Source organism: Actinia tenebrosa, unplaced genomic scaffold, assembly GCF_029948245.1.
Source record: "Actinia tenebrosa isolate PJP-AT-01 unplaced genomic scaffold, QUT_ActTen_1.0 PGA_scaffold6__47_contigs__length_16458017, whole genome shotgun sequence".
NCBI classification, from domain to species: Eukaryota; Metazoa; Cnidaria; class Anthozoa; order Actiniaria; family Actiniidae; genus Actinia; species Actinia tenebrosa.
The window spans coordinates 12,025,954-12,040,151 of record NW_028292583.1 but is presented as its reverse complement, the minus strand read 5'-3'; the positions used below and the strand labels follow the sequence as shown (position 1 = coordinate 12,040,151).

The 14,198-nt window shown below is 37.0% G+C and overlaps 1 protein-coding gene across 4 annotated transcripts; it reads right to left on the bottom strand.

Moving 5' to 3' along the window:
- Positions 1-110: 110 nt before the first annotated feature.
- LOC116299010 (rho GTPase-activating protein 6) lies at positions 111-13,786 on the bottom strand. 4 transcript variants are annotated; one of them, XM_031707617.2, is made up of 13 exons: positions 13,631-13,786; positions 9,568-9,784; positions 7,045-7,154; positions 6,340-6,496; positions 5,391-5,480; positions 4,933-5,313; positions 4,234-4,289; positions 3,574-3,724; positions 3,253-3,404; positions 2,382-2,447; positions 2,168-2,284; positions 1,927-2,027; positions 111-1,850 (listed from the first exon to the last, which is right to left on the bottom strand). In XM_031707617.2, the coding sequence occupies exons 2-13, from the start codon at positions 9,644-9,646 to the stop codon at positions 1,100-1,102; spliced, it is 2,211 nt and encodes a 736-aa protein (XP_031563477.2). In that variant the 5' UTR covers positions 9,647-9,784; positions 13,631-13,786; the 3' UTR covers positions 111-1,099. The 4 variants fall into 4 exon arrangements, with proteins under 4 accessions (XP_031563477.2, XP_031563480.2, XP_031563479.2 ...); XM_031707620.2 differs by lacking the exon at positions 13,631-13,786 and adding an exon at positions 13,433-13,552; XM_031707619.2 differs by lacking the exon at positions 13,631-13,786 and adding an exon at positions 9,868-10,013.
- Positions 13,787-14,198: the final 412 nt, after the last annotated feature.

The following is a 14,198-nucleotide window of genomic DNA, read 5'->3' as shown; positions in this document are numbered from 1 at the left end:
TATTTCTTAGTGGTGGGGGAAAAAATCCTTAAAACGGGCTGAATTCCAAAAAATAACCACACAGAGCGAAAGAAGCGCTAGTCTCAATGTTCGGGTAAAATTTCGAGGCCTTATTTCATGTTTCAGTGATTTTATTGAAACTTTTGGTGAATCCCCATACATTTTCTTATAACATGACACCACAGAAACCAAGCTTGAGCTACCTGTGGACTCATTCCTTCTCCAATAAAACGATAATATAGATACAAATGTATAAAAATACTGATTCAGTGTTAGTGTATCAATAGGTTTACTAATAAATATAGTAAAAAGGCAAGGCCAAGAAGATGAAATAAAACTCGCTTTACTTTTGTACAGAGTCAATAAGAGCCTCGCAATGGTGATAATAATAATCATTATATAAAACTCCCTTGTCGTTCAGTTCCATATGACGCATGAACGTGCTCAATATATGTACAAAGTCAATAATAGTATGTGCATCTTATCTAAATTTTGTTCGCCTCACAAGGCGTTACAGAGTTTTCCTACACACAGTGTAGACTGTACTTATCGTAATATTTTCCGTCCAAATTGACTGTAAAATGTGTTTAAATAGAGTGCGCATGTCTATCAAGCCTTCAGGTGACAACGAGGACTATTGCTACTTTATCTATCTTTCAACTATAATCTTAACTTCAAAAGATGTCCACTTTTTATGCACAGCTGATGTCAACTGAATAAAAATGTAAGGTAGCGCACGAAACATACCCGGATATTAGTTAGTTTGTGTTCTCTTAAAATAAAAACAGAAAAATCTGTCAATTATCTCTGATAATATGACATCGTCTAATTATTACATCGTCTAAGGATTTGAAAATCATTGAAAATATACTACGACTGAAATCGTAGCGTATTCAGAGGCTGAATGTCTTCTGATTAATCTAAGTCAGCTTACTTTGCGCATTCGATGATAATATAAATTATAATCACCCTCAATGGACAAAATTGTGACAGCAGCTGCTATCTAACTTCACGAAATCATTGCGCAATAATGTTCTATTGTTGCGCAACAATTATTGTTCTGTCACACACAAGTTTAGTTTCTTAGTGACTAACACAATTAAACTAAGGTTTCTTGTTCTAAAGCGTCTCTTTTACTACTCCTTCGTTGAGTGATACTTTCCCACTGTATCCATCGGGATAATTGCCAATCAGGAATATCGTTTTCTAAGTCCATGTTCCCATCAGCATTAAAATGTCCAAGTGCGCGCTCTTTCGCTAAATCTGATTCTACTTCGTTGAGCAGTTCTGCAAGTTCTGTGACAATCGGTCCTTCGCTACCAAGATACGACACGGTAACAGGCGATGAACACGACGATTCTGCGGAGAAGTAAGGAGTTGATGGAGGAGATGACAATGGTGTTGAATATGAAGAATGAGAATAAGATGAAGACAATGCTGGTGACGGAGGTTCGCTGAAACTGCCTCCCATCCGATGATTTCCCCGTGGGTGGAGGGGTGGAGTTCTTTGTCTACTTCTACTGCTTCCAGGAGAGTGAGGATGGGTATTTTCAGGTGACGATAACTGGCGAACGAACTTCCTCCCTTTAAAAGCATTTCCTTCCTCTTGATTTAACGAACGGCTACGAACAGGAGTCACGTGAGATGATCTAACTGTGTAACCTTGGTTACGTAGTCGATGTTGATGATAATCAGGGGGTAGGCGCGTGTTGGGTGCGCTGGCCGTGCGAAAAACGCCTGTCATTTTTTCCGATTCGCCAGTTGATCGACATCGACATCTATGTTGTGGTGTTTCTTGTTTGTTCGTGGTGACAGGAACCTCGAATTCTAGGATATCATCTGGGCTCGCGCTGTAATCAAAGTAAGTCAAATGTAAGTAAGGCGGAACCGATTTACGAGCAAAACAAAAAAATAGTTTGTAGATACCTCATTCTTGTTGGCGTCTTTTTTCGTAACAAATAATCGAGGATTTCCGGTTCATTTTCCAGGAGATACAGATAAACTTCGTTGTAAAGATCCGCGGAAATCTAATACAGCAAAGGGAAAAAAATGAAATAAAAGCTGTAAAAATAATAAATTGCATATCTATTGCATATATTTATAATCCCATTAATCCCATTGCTCCAATCCCATCCAACCCATCCCATTTTTCCCTTCCACAACTTACCACAAACATTTCCTTCCAATTCATTATTAACTCCTCGACAACAGCTATTACTTCTTTACGTTCTTCAGCTCTCGCACGATCCTCAACTAGAAAGTCTTGGTGATGACCTGACTTTACCTAAACAAAGATGATATATTGGATGAGTAATGATTTGAAGGCACAGATTGTCTTCTAATGAGAATATGAATGAAGGAATAAACAAAAAATTACTTACTTTGTGTAAAATATTAGGCCCAATAAGTGTAGCAAGATTATGACTGCTCATCTTGTTACCAGGAATCTAGAAGGAAATAAGAAAATACGATCCAGTTATTTTACGTTATTTTTCAGAATTTCCCCAAACAAAAATATCAAGTTTTTCGGAAAATCATCGCGTAATATCGTGCTATCTTCGGACATTTGACACAGGGTTCCCATCCCCCCTATCTGGGCTGCATAAGTCGAAAATGGCGGACGACAGTGCGTGCTTTCAGTCTTGTCTTGTTGTCCAAACTTCTTCAATTGTTTTCTTTACAGCAAAGCTTAACAAGCATTGGAAAATTCTCTAGTAAGTGCACGTCTATTTTTGTTCATTTATTAGCTATAAAAGAAAACTTGAATCAAACTATTTCAATCATTTAAAACTCCATGAACTTTTCAGAAACTTTTTTTCAAATAGAAGCTGCTCTTAGCCCGCTAAATTATGCATCTTCCCTTTGCAAACGAAAACTGCTGAATGTCATGAAGAAATCCGTGGGGCTTCGCTCGCCTAATCATTGTTTTGCTTCTACAATTTGCACTTGCAAACTGACAGTCAATTTAACTAATGTCATAAAACTGACTATCTATGTGCCAGCCAGTGTGGTCTGTTATCGATGCTGCATTCTGATTGGATGAGCTACTAGTAGACTATAAGTTATAGCCTAGTAGTTGCGAAAAGTTCCAGCTTTGAAAGCAAAAAAATTGGATTTAACTTTAATTTACGTTTGTATCTAAATTTTTGACCAACTAGTTGGATTTGACTAAAACAATTAGCCCTCGGCCTCATGGCCTATGAGTCAATAGCCCATTCATGCTTGAGGACTAATTGCTAAATAGGCTCTTACCTCAATTGCATTCTCATCTACTCTGTCCTTAGAGTAGAAGTCCACTTTAGATAGGAATTCTAGCAAAGCTTTAAGCGTGTCCCTGTTAGGGGTTGGCAGGAGACAGCATAATAATTGTAAAACAGTTTTCTGAAGGCTTATGTCATCCATTCCTATCAACCAAGATAATGATACATTAAGTATTAATTAGAAAAAATATTTAATAAATTTATAAATGCTTGCACACTCTGTGGTCTGGCATTACTTATGCCTACCAAGTCAAAACAAGTACATTTTCTCATATCAATGTCAACTATTCATAATAATGATTGTAAAATATACCTTGGGTTTCTAAGAATGCTGCATACAGTTCTCTAGTAAGTAAGGGTTCAGGTAAATCTCTAAAGTATTCCTTGAATAATGCCGCTACGTCATGAGGATTATCTTCTGCTGTAAACTTTTTCTTTTCACCTGAATCAAATTGTTCTTTCATCTGAAAATAGGGGAAATTTCAAAGGATTCAAAAAAACATTAGATCAAGAAATATGTAATATGCCTTCATGAAAATTGTATTCTATTGGTCAAAGAGCTATTTTTAAGCATTTTGTTTGGCTTAAATAAAGAAAAGAGGCAAAAATTCTTTTTTGAATTGCAAATTGACAAATAAAATTCAATAATTGCTAAATGATTGACAACTATAAATATATAATGGATGTAACAACTTAATTCTATTAATCTTTTGAGATGATTATATTTCAAATATCATTGGAATGGTATGATAATGGCATAACCTTGGCTGTAATGGGATGTAGGCTGTCTTTGTTACTGGTGTTCTTTGTTGAAGACAGGAATTATTGGGCAATATATTGACATCAACAATTCCAAGAATCTGATGACAGACTCTTAGAGCACCAATTTGGAAAACTTTATTCACTAGTGAATTTTTTTATATTAATTCCAACCCATTTTATCCCTTTCAAGGATGCCATATATATCTGTTACCTGTTTCATTCGCCTTTTTGATCCTCCAGTTCTAAAGATTCCTAAAACATTAAGACCTAAAAGATAGAGAAATTATGTGTTCTTAATAAGACTACATCAAGTAAGACACTTCCATTATTACAAAATGTTTCTTCATTAATGATTGGCAGTAATTCATCGTCAGTCATTCATCGTCAGTCATTATTTTTAGTTCAAGTATGTTTCTTTATTTAAACATCAATAGAGGTATGCAAAATGGATTTTTGAAAAGCCAAGGGCAACTTTTCCTCTTTGTATTTATTCATGCTTTTTCTCAATTGTTTGAATACTGATTGATATTCAAATAGCTTTAATATCTAGGATTAAAGTAGTTCCTTGTACTGATATCTAGACATGGTGGTACTTGTTTAGGATTCTGTCCTGTCTGTCAATCACTCATTTTTCATTCTATTTCACTGTTCAGCTCTTTGAAGTATTTTTGATAACCAATTGGACAAAAGATACATGTATGTTACATTACATGACATAGCATTTTGAAATTAGTTGTATTGTTTTTATGATAAGGCATGCATGACTTATTCTATTTCAATCACATAAGAAGGAAACTTAAACACAATGTAAGAAAGTTTTAAAAATGCAGATGTTTTGGACATTTATTGGAATAAAAGGAATTATTAATGCTAAAAATAGACATAAAGGGAATAATTGTTGTGAACTTACCATAGTTTTCTAAATGCTCAATAGCTTGTGTTACTATAGGAGGTACTCTAGGGGGTTGAGGTGATAATGTAGCTTGTTTATCTATAATACAAGATGCTGATGCTGATGATGAATTCAGTGTTAAAGCATCTATTAGTCTGGATTTCCATGTAGGGGATTCAGGAGGGTCACGGCTTGAGTGTCCATTACTTTTATCTCCTCTTGGATACTGTTGGTTAACACTTGACGCAGAATGCCTTCTTGCTCTAGGAATCTCAACATTGTTATTGTCAATGAATTCTCCTTGATTCTCTCCATTGTCTTTGTCTGTTCTCTTATGTGTGATTTCTGGGTTACTTTGAGCCACTGCTTTCAACAGAGGTATTGCAAAAACACCAGTATCTACAATATTGATATACAACAATTATTCTATAGATAATCTTTGATTTCTAGGATGAGTTTAGACAAGGTAATCTTACCATTAGGTTTATCAGAGCTTCCACTTGCCAGTCTACCCTTCAAAGACAAAACTCTCTTTAATGAAGAGGTTCTTTTGTCTGAACGAGAGGCTGTAAAATGAACATAGGAAAGTAGAGAGTTAGTATTGATAGATGAGAAGGAGGAGAGGATAGAAGAGGTTTGGTCTTATGTGTAGGTAGATTAGATGTATTGCAAAGTGTGAGCAGTAAGCAATTTATCAAGAGTATGTTTTGTATTTGAATAAAGAACACTGCAAGCCATTCCATTAAATCTCCACTATTCTCTATAACTATATAATTTTCTTCTTTCAAAAAGAATCTAACAGTAGATGACAACCATATCTTCTTTGTACACAGAAAATCATTTTCGTGATATTGAATTCAGTGAGGTTGGATTGCTGATGATTATTTCCAATATTATCCAACTAATCTTTATTCGTCTAAGTGCATTATTAGACAAGCTCACGTACTAAGGATTTCACAAATTAACACTGTGTAAAAATCACTCGTAGGTCTTTTGTTCAACAATTGTTCACTCAAAAAGTACTAAAAAGTACTAAGAGCTTAAGATGAGAAATTATGATTTCAAAGTGCTGTGAACTTAGCAAATGCAACCCGCATTAAAAAACACAAGAGTATGGTTGACCCGTGAACCGTGACATGCACTACACAAGCAAGGTTGTTTGATAATGTATCTAAACAAATATTACTACACACACAGACACACAAGACGGTTCAGTAATGAACACAGGCTAAATATAGAAGTAAAAGTTGAAATCCCGCCATGATCTCCAGTGGACATACTTTACAAACTATTACAACAACTGATAGAGTGAGCAAGTAGTGGCTCGTGTCAGTACTGAAGTACTGAAGTAGAATCGTACGCTTGGAAGAACAAGGAAAGAAAATGAAATATGCCACTTTGAATGTTGTCGGTATTCTTGCTTACTTTTAGGGATTGTGACGTGACTGCGTAGGTTTAGATGGCGTAGTTTGGTCAAAGCAACTTGTTGTAGAGCTAGTCTTTCTGGTTCTGTTAAATCACTAATATCTATTGTGGTAAGACAGACTTGACGACCACCGACAGAACTCCACGAATAATTTTCCTGCAAAATAACAAATCGGTTATCACTTAGCGTAATTGAAAATGCAAACTGTTAACTACCTCAATCTAATCTTTGCCGACGCATTGTAGCGCATAATAGCACAGATTCAATTGTTTTGGCTTTAATAAACTAATGTCTTGAGAGAATCTTAGTACGATATCTTTATTCTTCATACGGTCACTACCAAATCAGATAACATTCATAACTTAACAAAGGTTAGACCTTCAGTAAGATTTGTATTAGCGTTTCTGACCGTGCCGTTTACAAACATCATTATCGAACTCCTAACACTTGACAATTACTTTGATGTTTATAGAAGGGTGAATAAACCAGTGTCGACAGTAGGGTTGAAAGAGCTAATAGAACACTAACTCTAAACACGACTGGAATGAATGTTGTACATCACAACACGACAGTTGACTTACATGTATACAGCTATTCAAATCTACTTATAGACTCTTCAACACAACTGTCTTCACAGGTGACCACAGGAGAAACACTAAAACAGACATTAGAAAACACTTCCACAATAATATAATCAATTCTACCTTGGAATCGGGAGACCACAACGAGTTGCCAGCATTTGCAATCACTTTGGATCGGTTCCTCCAAGACTTTCCGAAGAATTTCTCCTTTTGGGATCCTTTACTTTGCATGCCTAAACATAAATGAATCAAATCCCTCTGATTAGAACCTGTTAGTGTGATTGACCGCAGCTCTTACTACCCGTATATTTTGTTCGAATATGGTCCATGGATTCCCGGCCACCGGTCCGGAATCCATATCACGGCCATTAAGTACTGAGTGATTGTCGGCTTTTCGGATGTACAAGGCCAGGGTCCGGCCATTTTGATGGCAATCCTATTACTTGACATAAACTTATTCTTGCCTGTAATGCGTTTAGGTGATTTTGGACTATCGTTGGTTTTTGCTCCATTCCTATGACCAGAGTCGTCTAGTTTGGGGTTTGTGTTTAAGGCATTAGTATTACAGTACTTGCGGTGGAGTTTGTAGAAATCTGCTGTGTCGCTCATGGTAGCCTTAGATTGGGTTACCCTTACGATTGGTAGTAGGACCTTCTCTACGGTGTACGGAACAATCAAACTGATATTTCCAACAACCATCAACACCTTAGTCGATCAATCCGTCCACCAGAATTAATAGTTTTGTTGAAAGTCATGAAAAGAAATAATCTGGGTGAAAACACTAACTTAGAACTTATGTTACTAAAGTCAGGACTTCATGTCCACGATCGAATTGTATTTTGTAGTTAGCCGTGACTGAGTTGCTAATGACTTGGTGATTGACATGATGGTTGATCCTATTAATTAAAAGAATACACTCTTGGATTTCATTGGTTGATGAACAATGAGCTGATGACATCATATGTTCTAAACGAAATCTCACATTAACCATTGCGTAATGTAACTAGTAAAAGCTGTTATCCTCGATTAGACCAACACTTCAGTCATTTAAAGAAATTGTTGTGTGATAGGTAGTACGTGTTGCAAATGAGGTTTGACCGAGATGTGTTGGTAGAGGAAGAGTGAGCACTATTTTATATATAGGAACGGGTTTCCGGTAACTGACGAATGCGTCTACGCAATACACCAATACTGACTGACATGTATGCGAATTAAGTGGATGCATGTATGTCGACTTGTGAAGAAGTAGAAGAACCTTGCAAAGTTGGCATGCATGACATTAATAGTTATGCAATCGTGCTTGATTTCTAATTTTCTTTGTTTTATAAAGAATTCATGTTTGCAGCAATATTAGTGTTTCTATATTTAGAATATGCAACTGCACATTCTCTTGCCTAAGGGCTTCATCTTAACGAGTTATCAAAATCATAACACCGCCATCTTGGCAAGGCGGTTGCTCTTGAAGCGAGCTCTCGACAAGTGGCTCCAAGTAAAAACCCACAGGGCTCTAATATGCTACAGGACTGGCTTGCGGCAGTCATTCCACACCTAAGACCCGCTGTCTCAGTATCAATCAGATTTCATCTTTTAATCAAATTTTGATTCAATTTGCATATCATTGAAGATGTTGATAAACAGAAGTTTATTGTTTATCGGTATTGACAACTGAACAGCAGCATAGCAGTCAGTATGGAAATGGTGTTTTCTGCTCAGTGGATGGTTATGTACGATTAGGAGTATGAGGACGATTAACAGTAATGCCACTCCAAACTGAATAGTGGCTTGAAGCTATCAGGAGCATGAATGCACCTCCTACATCTGATCACTCAAATCTCAAGTTTACTGACCTGGTTCATCTCAGGTTTGCTAGAAATATTCATTGAAGCTCAGGACAAACAGTTTGTTAGTACTGAAAGGTTAACTTCTTATACTGTGCCATTTCCGCTGATGGAAACAAGAAGTAAAAGAAAGGGCTGTGCAAACTTGAGCCGAAAGGTTTCCACGGTTAACCTCCCAACTCTGTAAATCATTTTTGGTGCTGACAGTGTTGACTGAAAGGCACTTGGACACCAAAGAGGCTACAAGTATTATGTTTGACACAAAAAGCGACCTCTCATTCAAGTGACAAACGAATTAAAAAACGCTTCACAAGTTTCTTATTTTACTTTGTTTACACGGGCAGCTACAAGTTGTTTTTGGTCATTTGCCGATCAATAAGATTGAAGTCTGTGTGGGATTGTTTTTCATATCAGTTTTCAATTAACTTTCATGATGGCTTTTGACTGGGTGATGACTTTGCCAAATCTCTTCTTGCTAAGTAAATAATCTACTCCTACAAAAGAGCCACACGAATGACCCAACATCAAAAAATATGTTTTTTTCCAGTCGAGTACATAAACAAGTCCTTCTCAGATCGTGAAATCAAGGACCTGGTTATACAAGTATACTGAAAAAAGTCATACTCAAGTCAGCAGTTTTAACAAACAATGGTAGTTTTAATCAAAGTTTGCATAACGAAATCTTACTGCTTAGTAAAAATAAACAAAAGCAAATGGATGATGTTTGATGGTGAACAGTTTACGCAGGAAAATGTATATTTTACAGTGTCGTTAGGTTATAATAGTCATACCATATGTGTGGTCTTACCTTCGGAAAACGTTTGAACGCGAGGGATTCCCGAGCGCGTACTTTGTTTCCCTGGATAAACATTATCCATAATGACCATCCCGCTAAAGTAGAGTCGGGTCTCAGTAGTGGATGTGTTGATGGACTCGTATCGGAACCTCGTCGGAAAGGTGTGATGTTACGGTCGTCTTGGGTTATCTACCTCTAGATGAACCCAATGTGCGTCACTCGCTAAAGTCTGCAAGGGAAATGATCCAGATAAGAGGCAGGTTGTCTAACGCCGCTCGATCTTTACTACTGAATACTATCGCATGACATTACTTTATGTTAAAGATGCACTTGAAACGACTTGGACCAACATCATGCAACTTTAAAACTTCTTTATGAGTATAATCATTTCATTTCCACATATCTCGAGGGAACAAGTCACTCCATGGTGCGGACTGCTTACTGCGGTTTCACTTGGATGTAATCTCGTTTTATTTACTTTAACAAATGCGTATTTTGCATATCAAATAAAATATAGATGTATACACGACTTAAAGATCCAATGATGTAAGAGAACGCATTTCACCTACTGCGTGTTTTCAAAAGCAAGGGCAGGATGAATGCTCTTTTCGTCTATGAATAAAGATGAAGAAAATCACAGCGGGTCTCAAAACTGTTATCAGAATAGAATTATTCATATCGATATCAATGTATAGGAATTATCTTATGGCTTAATGCGGTGTTGTATGTAGAGGTCGAACTAAAGTATCCCATGACGTTACGTCATATCATTACGGGTTCGTTCAGTGTTGTCATCATATATCTATATATGGTACGCACGCTATCAAACCTTTTGAAGTCTTTTAAAACAGCTGAGAAACCACATGAACAGACACTAGTGGATTGCCTGCTGTAGATATGAAGGTTATCACACGGGATAACGGGAAACACAGTTATCTGGCAGTACGAGTGGATCATCCCGTTTGCTGTGGTTTGTACAGGAAGTAAAGGACCTGGAATACTACTTAACGCATTTAACGGCCTCTAGCTTCTAATCTCTTTGTACCTTTTCTAAACTTCGATAGATTACTCGTGCATTTGTGTAATTCCTTGTCGTATGACATATGAGCATGTGGCATGGTAGCAAGCATTCCTTGACCTGCACAACATGCACCGGTGTCATATTTGCCCATATGGTTGTATTTCATATGAGCAGGTTTCTGAGGTATTCTCTACTTTCACATCCCCATAATCCTTTGCGTCTTTGGGGGTAACCAGAGGGTAAATACCCACTAATTTTGTTGAAGGCTGATCAGACAATGTTGACAATACCTTGTTTGCTATCCAAAAATAAAATGAAGAAGTAAAAAACAGAAAAAGATAGAAGCTTGAAGACGTTTAAGGTAAATTTTAAACATTTTTTTCGTAAGTCAATACATTTTCTGTAAGGACCAAAACTCTTCATGATCTGCATGTACACGCAAAAATAACTTGGAATAAACTGATAATCAGTATTGTACAGATAAAAGCAGGTATAGTATAAATTCAATTAAGAAACCATTCAATTTGGGACCGTTTTTTGATTGGTTACCCCCCAAAGACACAAGGCATTATGGGCATGTGAAAGTAGAGAATTATATCAACTGACATCCACCACATTCTACTACATAGCAGGGACCACGGAGGAGAGGGGGGTTGGGGGGCTATAGCTCCCATACTAGTTTCTTATATTTTCCCATTCCCCCCTCCCCACTTTCTAGGGGTCCTTTCATAGCCTACTCGTAGTTCACCATCTGAAGGCAATTCCAATTTTGACAGACAATTTATCTCCCATTTTTCTGTCAATTGCATTACTAGTTTTGTCTAACCGTCATTTCTATAATGTCTACTGTTTTAAGACTCATTTATGATTTAATGATGTGTAACTGCTTGAATGTTACGTGCAAAAGATGTCATTCATCACGCATGATGTGACAGGGTCGTTAAGACCTTCCATTCTAGTCACTTTCGTCATCTCACTCAAGTCCAGATTATTAGAATCTATTTATTATATTAATATAAATAACTTCAAATACCTTTGACATGTAAAGTAAATATAAATTAGTGAGTATGGCTTGATCATGACACTTAATCAAGGCATGATATTTTTATTTTTTATAAATAGGGCCTTGATTCCAATAAGCTAGGGACTGATATTCCAAGAAAAGTCTAGAAAATTCAATTATAAACTCGTTAGGATTCTAGAAAGAAACATATACTACTTAATAGAAAAATAAATAAAGTGTCTTCGAAAACCTACCTTGATAGACACATAAATAGTTTTCCATATGTAAAATACAAATATATCTAGATACTTGGTCAATACTAATGGATTTGAACCCCAGACTGGACGTAATACTAAGACTAGTCGTAAAGTAATATTTCCGCTGAAACTTTGAATAAAGTGCCAACAAGTGATTTTTATCACCTGTACTGATACACGAAACGTCTATTCATGACTTCGGACTAAATTCCAACTCTCAACTACACAAGCCTGGTTCACATATGATCGCAGACGATCGCAGACGATCGCAGACGATCGCAGACGATCGCAGACGATCGCAGACGATCGCAGACGATCGCAGAGGATCGCTGGCGATCGAGTGCGATTATATGTGAACAGCTCTGCGATCGTCTGCGATCGCGATCGCAGACGATCGCAGGAATAGAATCGGGTTCTATTCCTGCGATCGGTTGCGATCGTTTGCGATCGTTTGCGATCGTTTGCGATTATATGTGAACAGAATTCTGCGATCGTGAGATTGGAAGGTGTCCCACAATGCTCAGTTTTCCATAAAACACGTGTATATTTTTGATTTTCACAAGCGAAAAAGCATTTCTTTTTAGTTTTTTTTTCAGATATAACTGGTTTAAAAGTATCAACACACGGTTATATATGCTAATTTACGTTTGTAAGCCATATAGGCAAGTAAACAACTGTCGTTTGGGGGTATATTTTAAGATTGCACGTCCTGTTCTTCATAGTGATGACTCCCCTGATGAAGTATTCACGATCATAAAGTCGAATGTTTCTTTTTTGATTTGCCAGCGATTATTTTCTTAAGTCTATGTTGAATCTGCATCGTACTTTGTTTTACTGCTGAATGATAATTCGCGGACTCAGGTGTCAACAAACCGCCGGCGATCGGCTGCGATCATATGTGAACAGTCCGATTTGAGATCCTCGGTTGAGTGGACTCTGCGATCGAGCGATCGAGAGCGATCGTCTGCGATCGTCTGCGATCATATGTGAACCATATCGCTATTATGTAACCAGAAATCCTCTCTCAATCACAAGTTTACCGGCACATTAAAAGTTCATTCAAATTTATCTTTAATTTTTAAACTAATATAATTGCTAATTGATGTCATTTATCTCATTTATCTGATGAAGTTATCTTTTTGTTTCATATATTTTCGTACTACTTGAAGCATAAGGGGATTATTAAAATAATCTATTCGGGCCGCCACTTTAGGTCGTTTTTTTTTTGGCGCTAACTTATTATGTCGCTTTTTATATGCAGATAGCTAATGTTGAGCAAGTATTTGATCTACACGACAATGGGCATCTGTAGTAATACCGATATGATTCTTCGCTCACTACACTGATTTAAAATATTATACACGCAATTTACTCTCGATAAATAAATATACTAAATATTACTGACCTCATATCTATCAAACAATATTTCAGCACTAGCGTTCATTAAGAACTAATACTGCCTTTTCGGCAGTTAACATACTAGTAGACTACTAGTAGTAACGACTTAGATTGCTATTACTGTGTGCCAATGAATGAGGAACGGTCGAAAGTCGCTAACATAATATCATGGATGTGATGATATCTAATTGGTCTTACCTCCAAGATGTCTGCTAGTACTACACACACACTATACTACAAGGAAGAAAGCTTTATTACTTGCTATCAGCTACAAGAGCGCCAAATGAATGTTACCTGAAGCTCGTTCAGTACTTCTGCGTGACAAGTATGTCCGTGTCTTCTTTTATACATTTGGTATATCAGAAAGATTAGTCTATGGAGATGGAATGTACTTACTCATTTCAGTCTACATTTGAGTTCATCAAATTATTCCATGTCTGGACGTTTGATAGTACGTCTTGATATGCAAGCTGTTCCATAAGTAGTAAGAACAGTTTGCTGTACTCGATTCGCGTGCTCTGTCTGCCCTTTGCACAGCGAGGGCTTCTGGGATCTATCATTATTTCAGACACGTATCCACAAGACAAATAATGACCAGGTCATTCAGCCAGCTTAAGCCCTTCAACATGTGAGGGGATTTTGATGGGAGGTATGTCAGTCAGGCCTCGGAAATAATTTCTTGTGCTGTATTTTATTTACTTGTGTCGTGCAGACATGCGACTCATAAAAGACAAGGGTGTTGGCTACTCAAAAGTCTGTTCACAGAAAAATAGACTGACAATATCAATTCACATTCTTCTTTCTTTCATTTCCATCGTTACTAGTTCTTGCAGTATCGCAAAACCTAAGAGCCAATGTATCAATCTGCTACTTTATATAGAGTATGTTTCCTTTTCTCGGCATTTTTGAGATGCGCAGCGTGACAACAAATCAGGGTGGAAGTTCGAAAACCACGTACAGACGA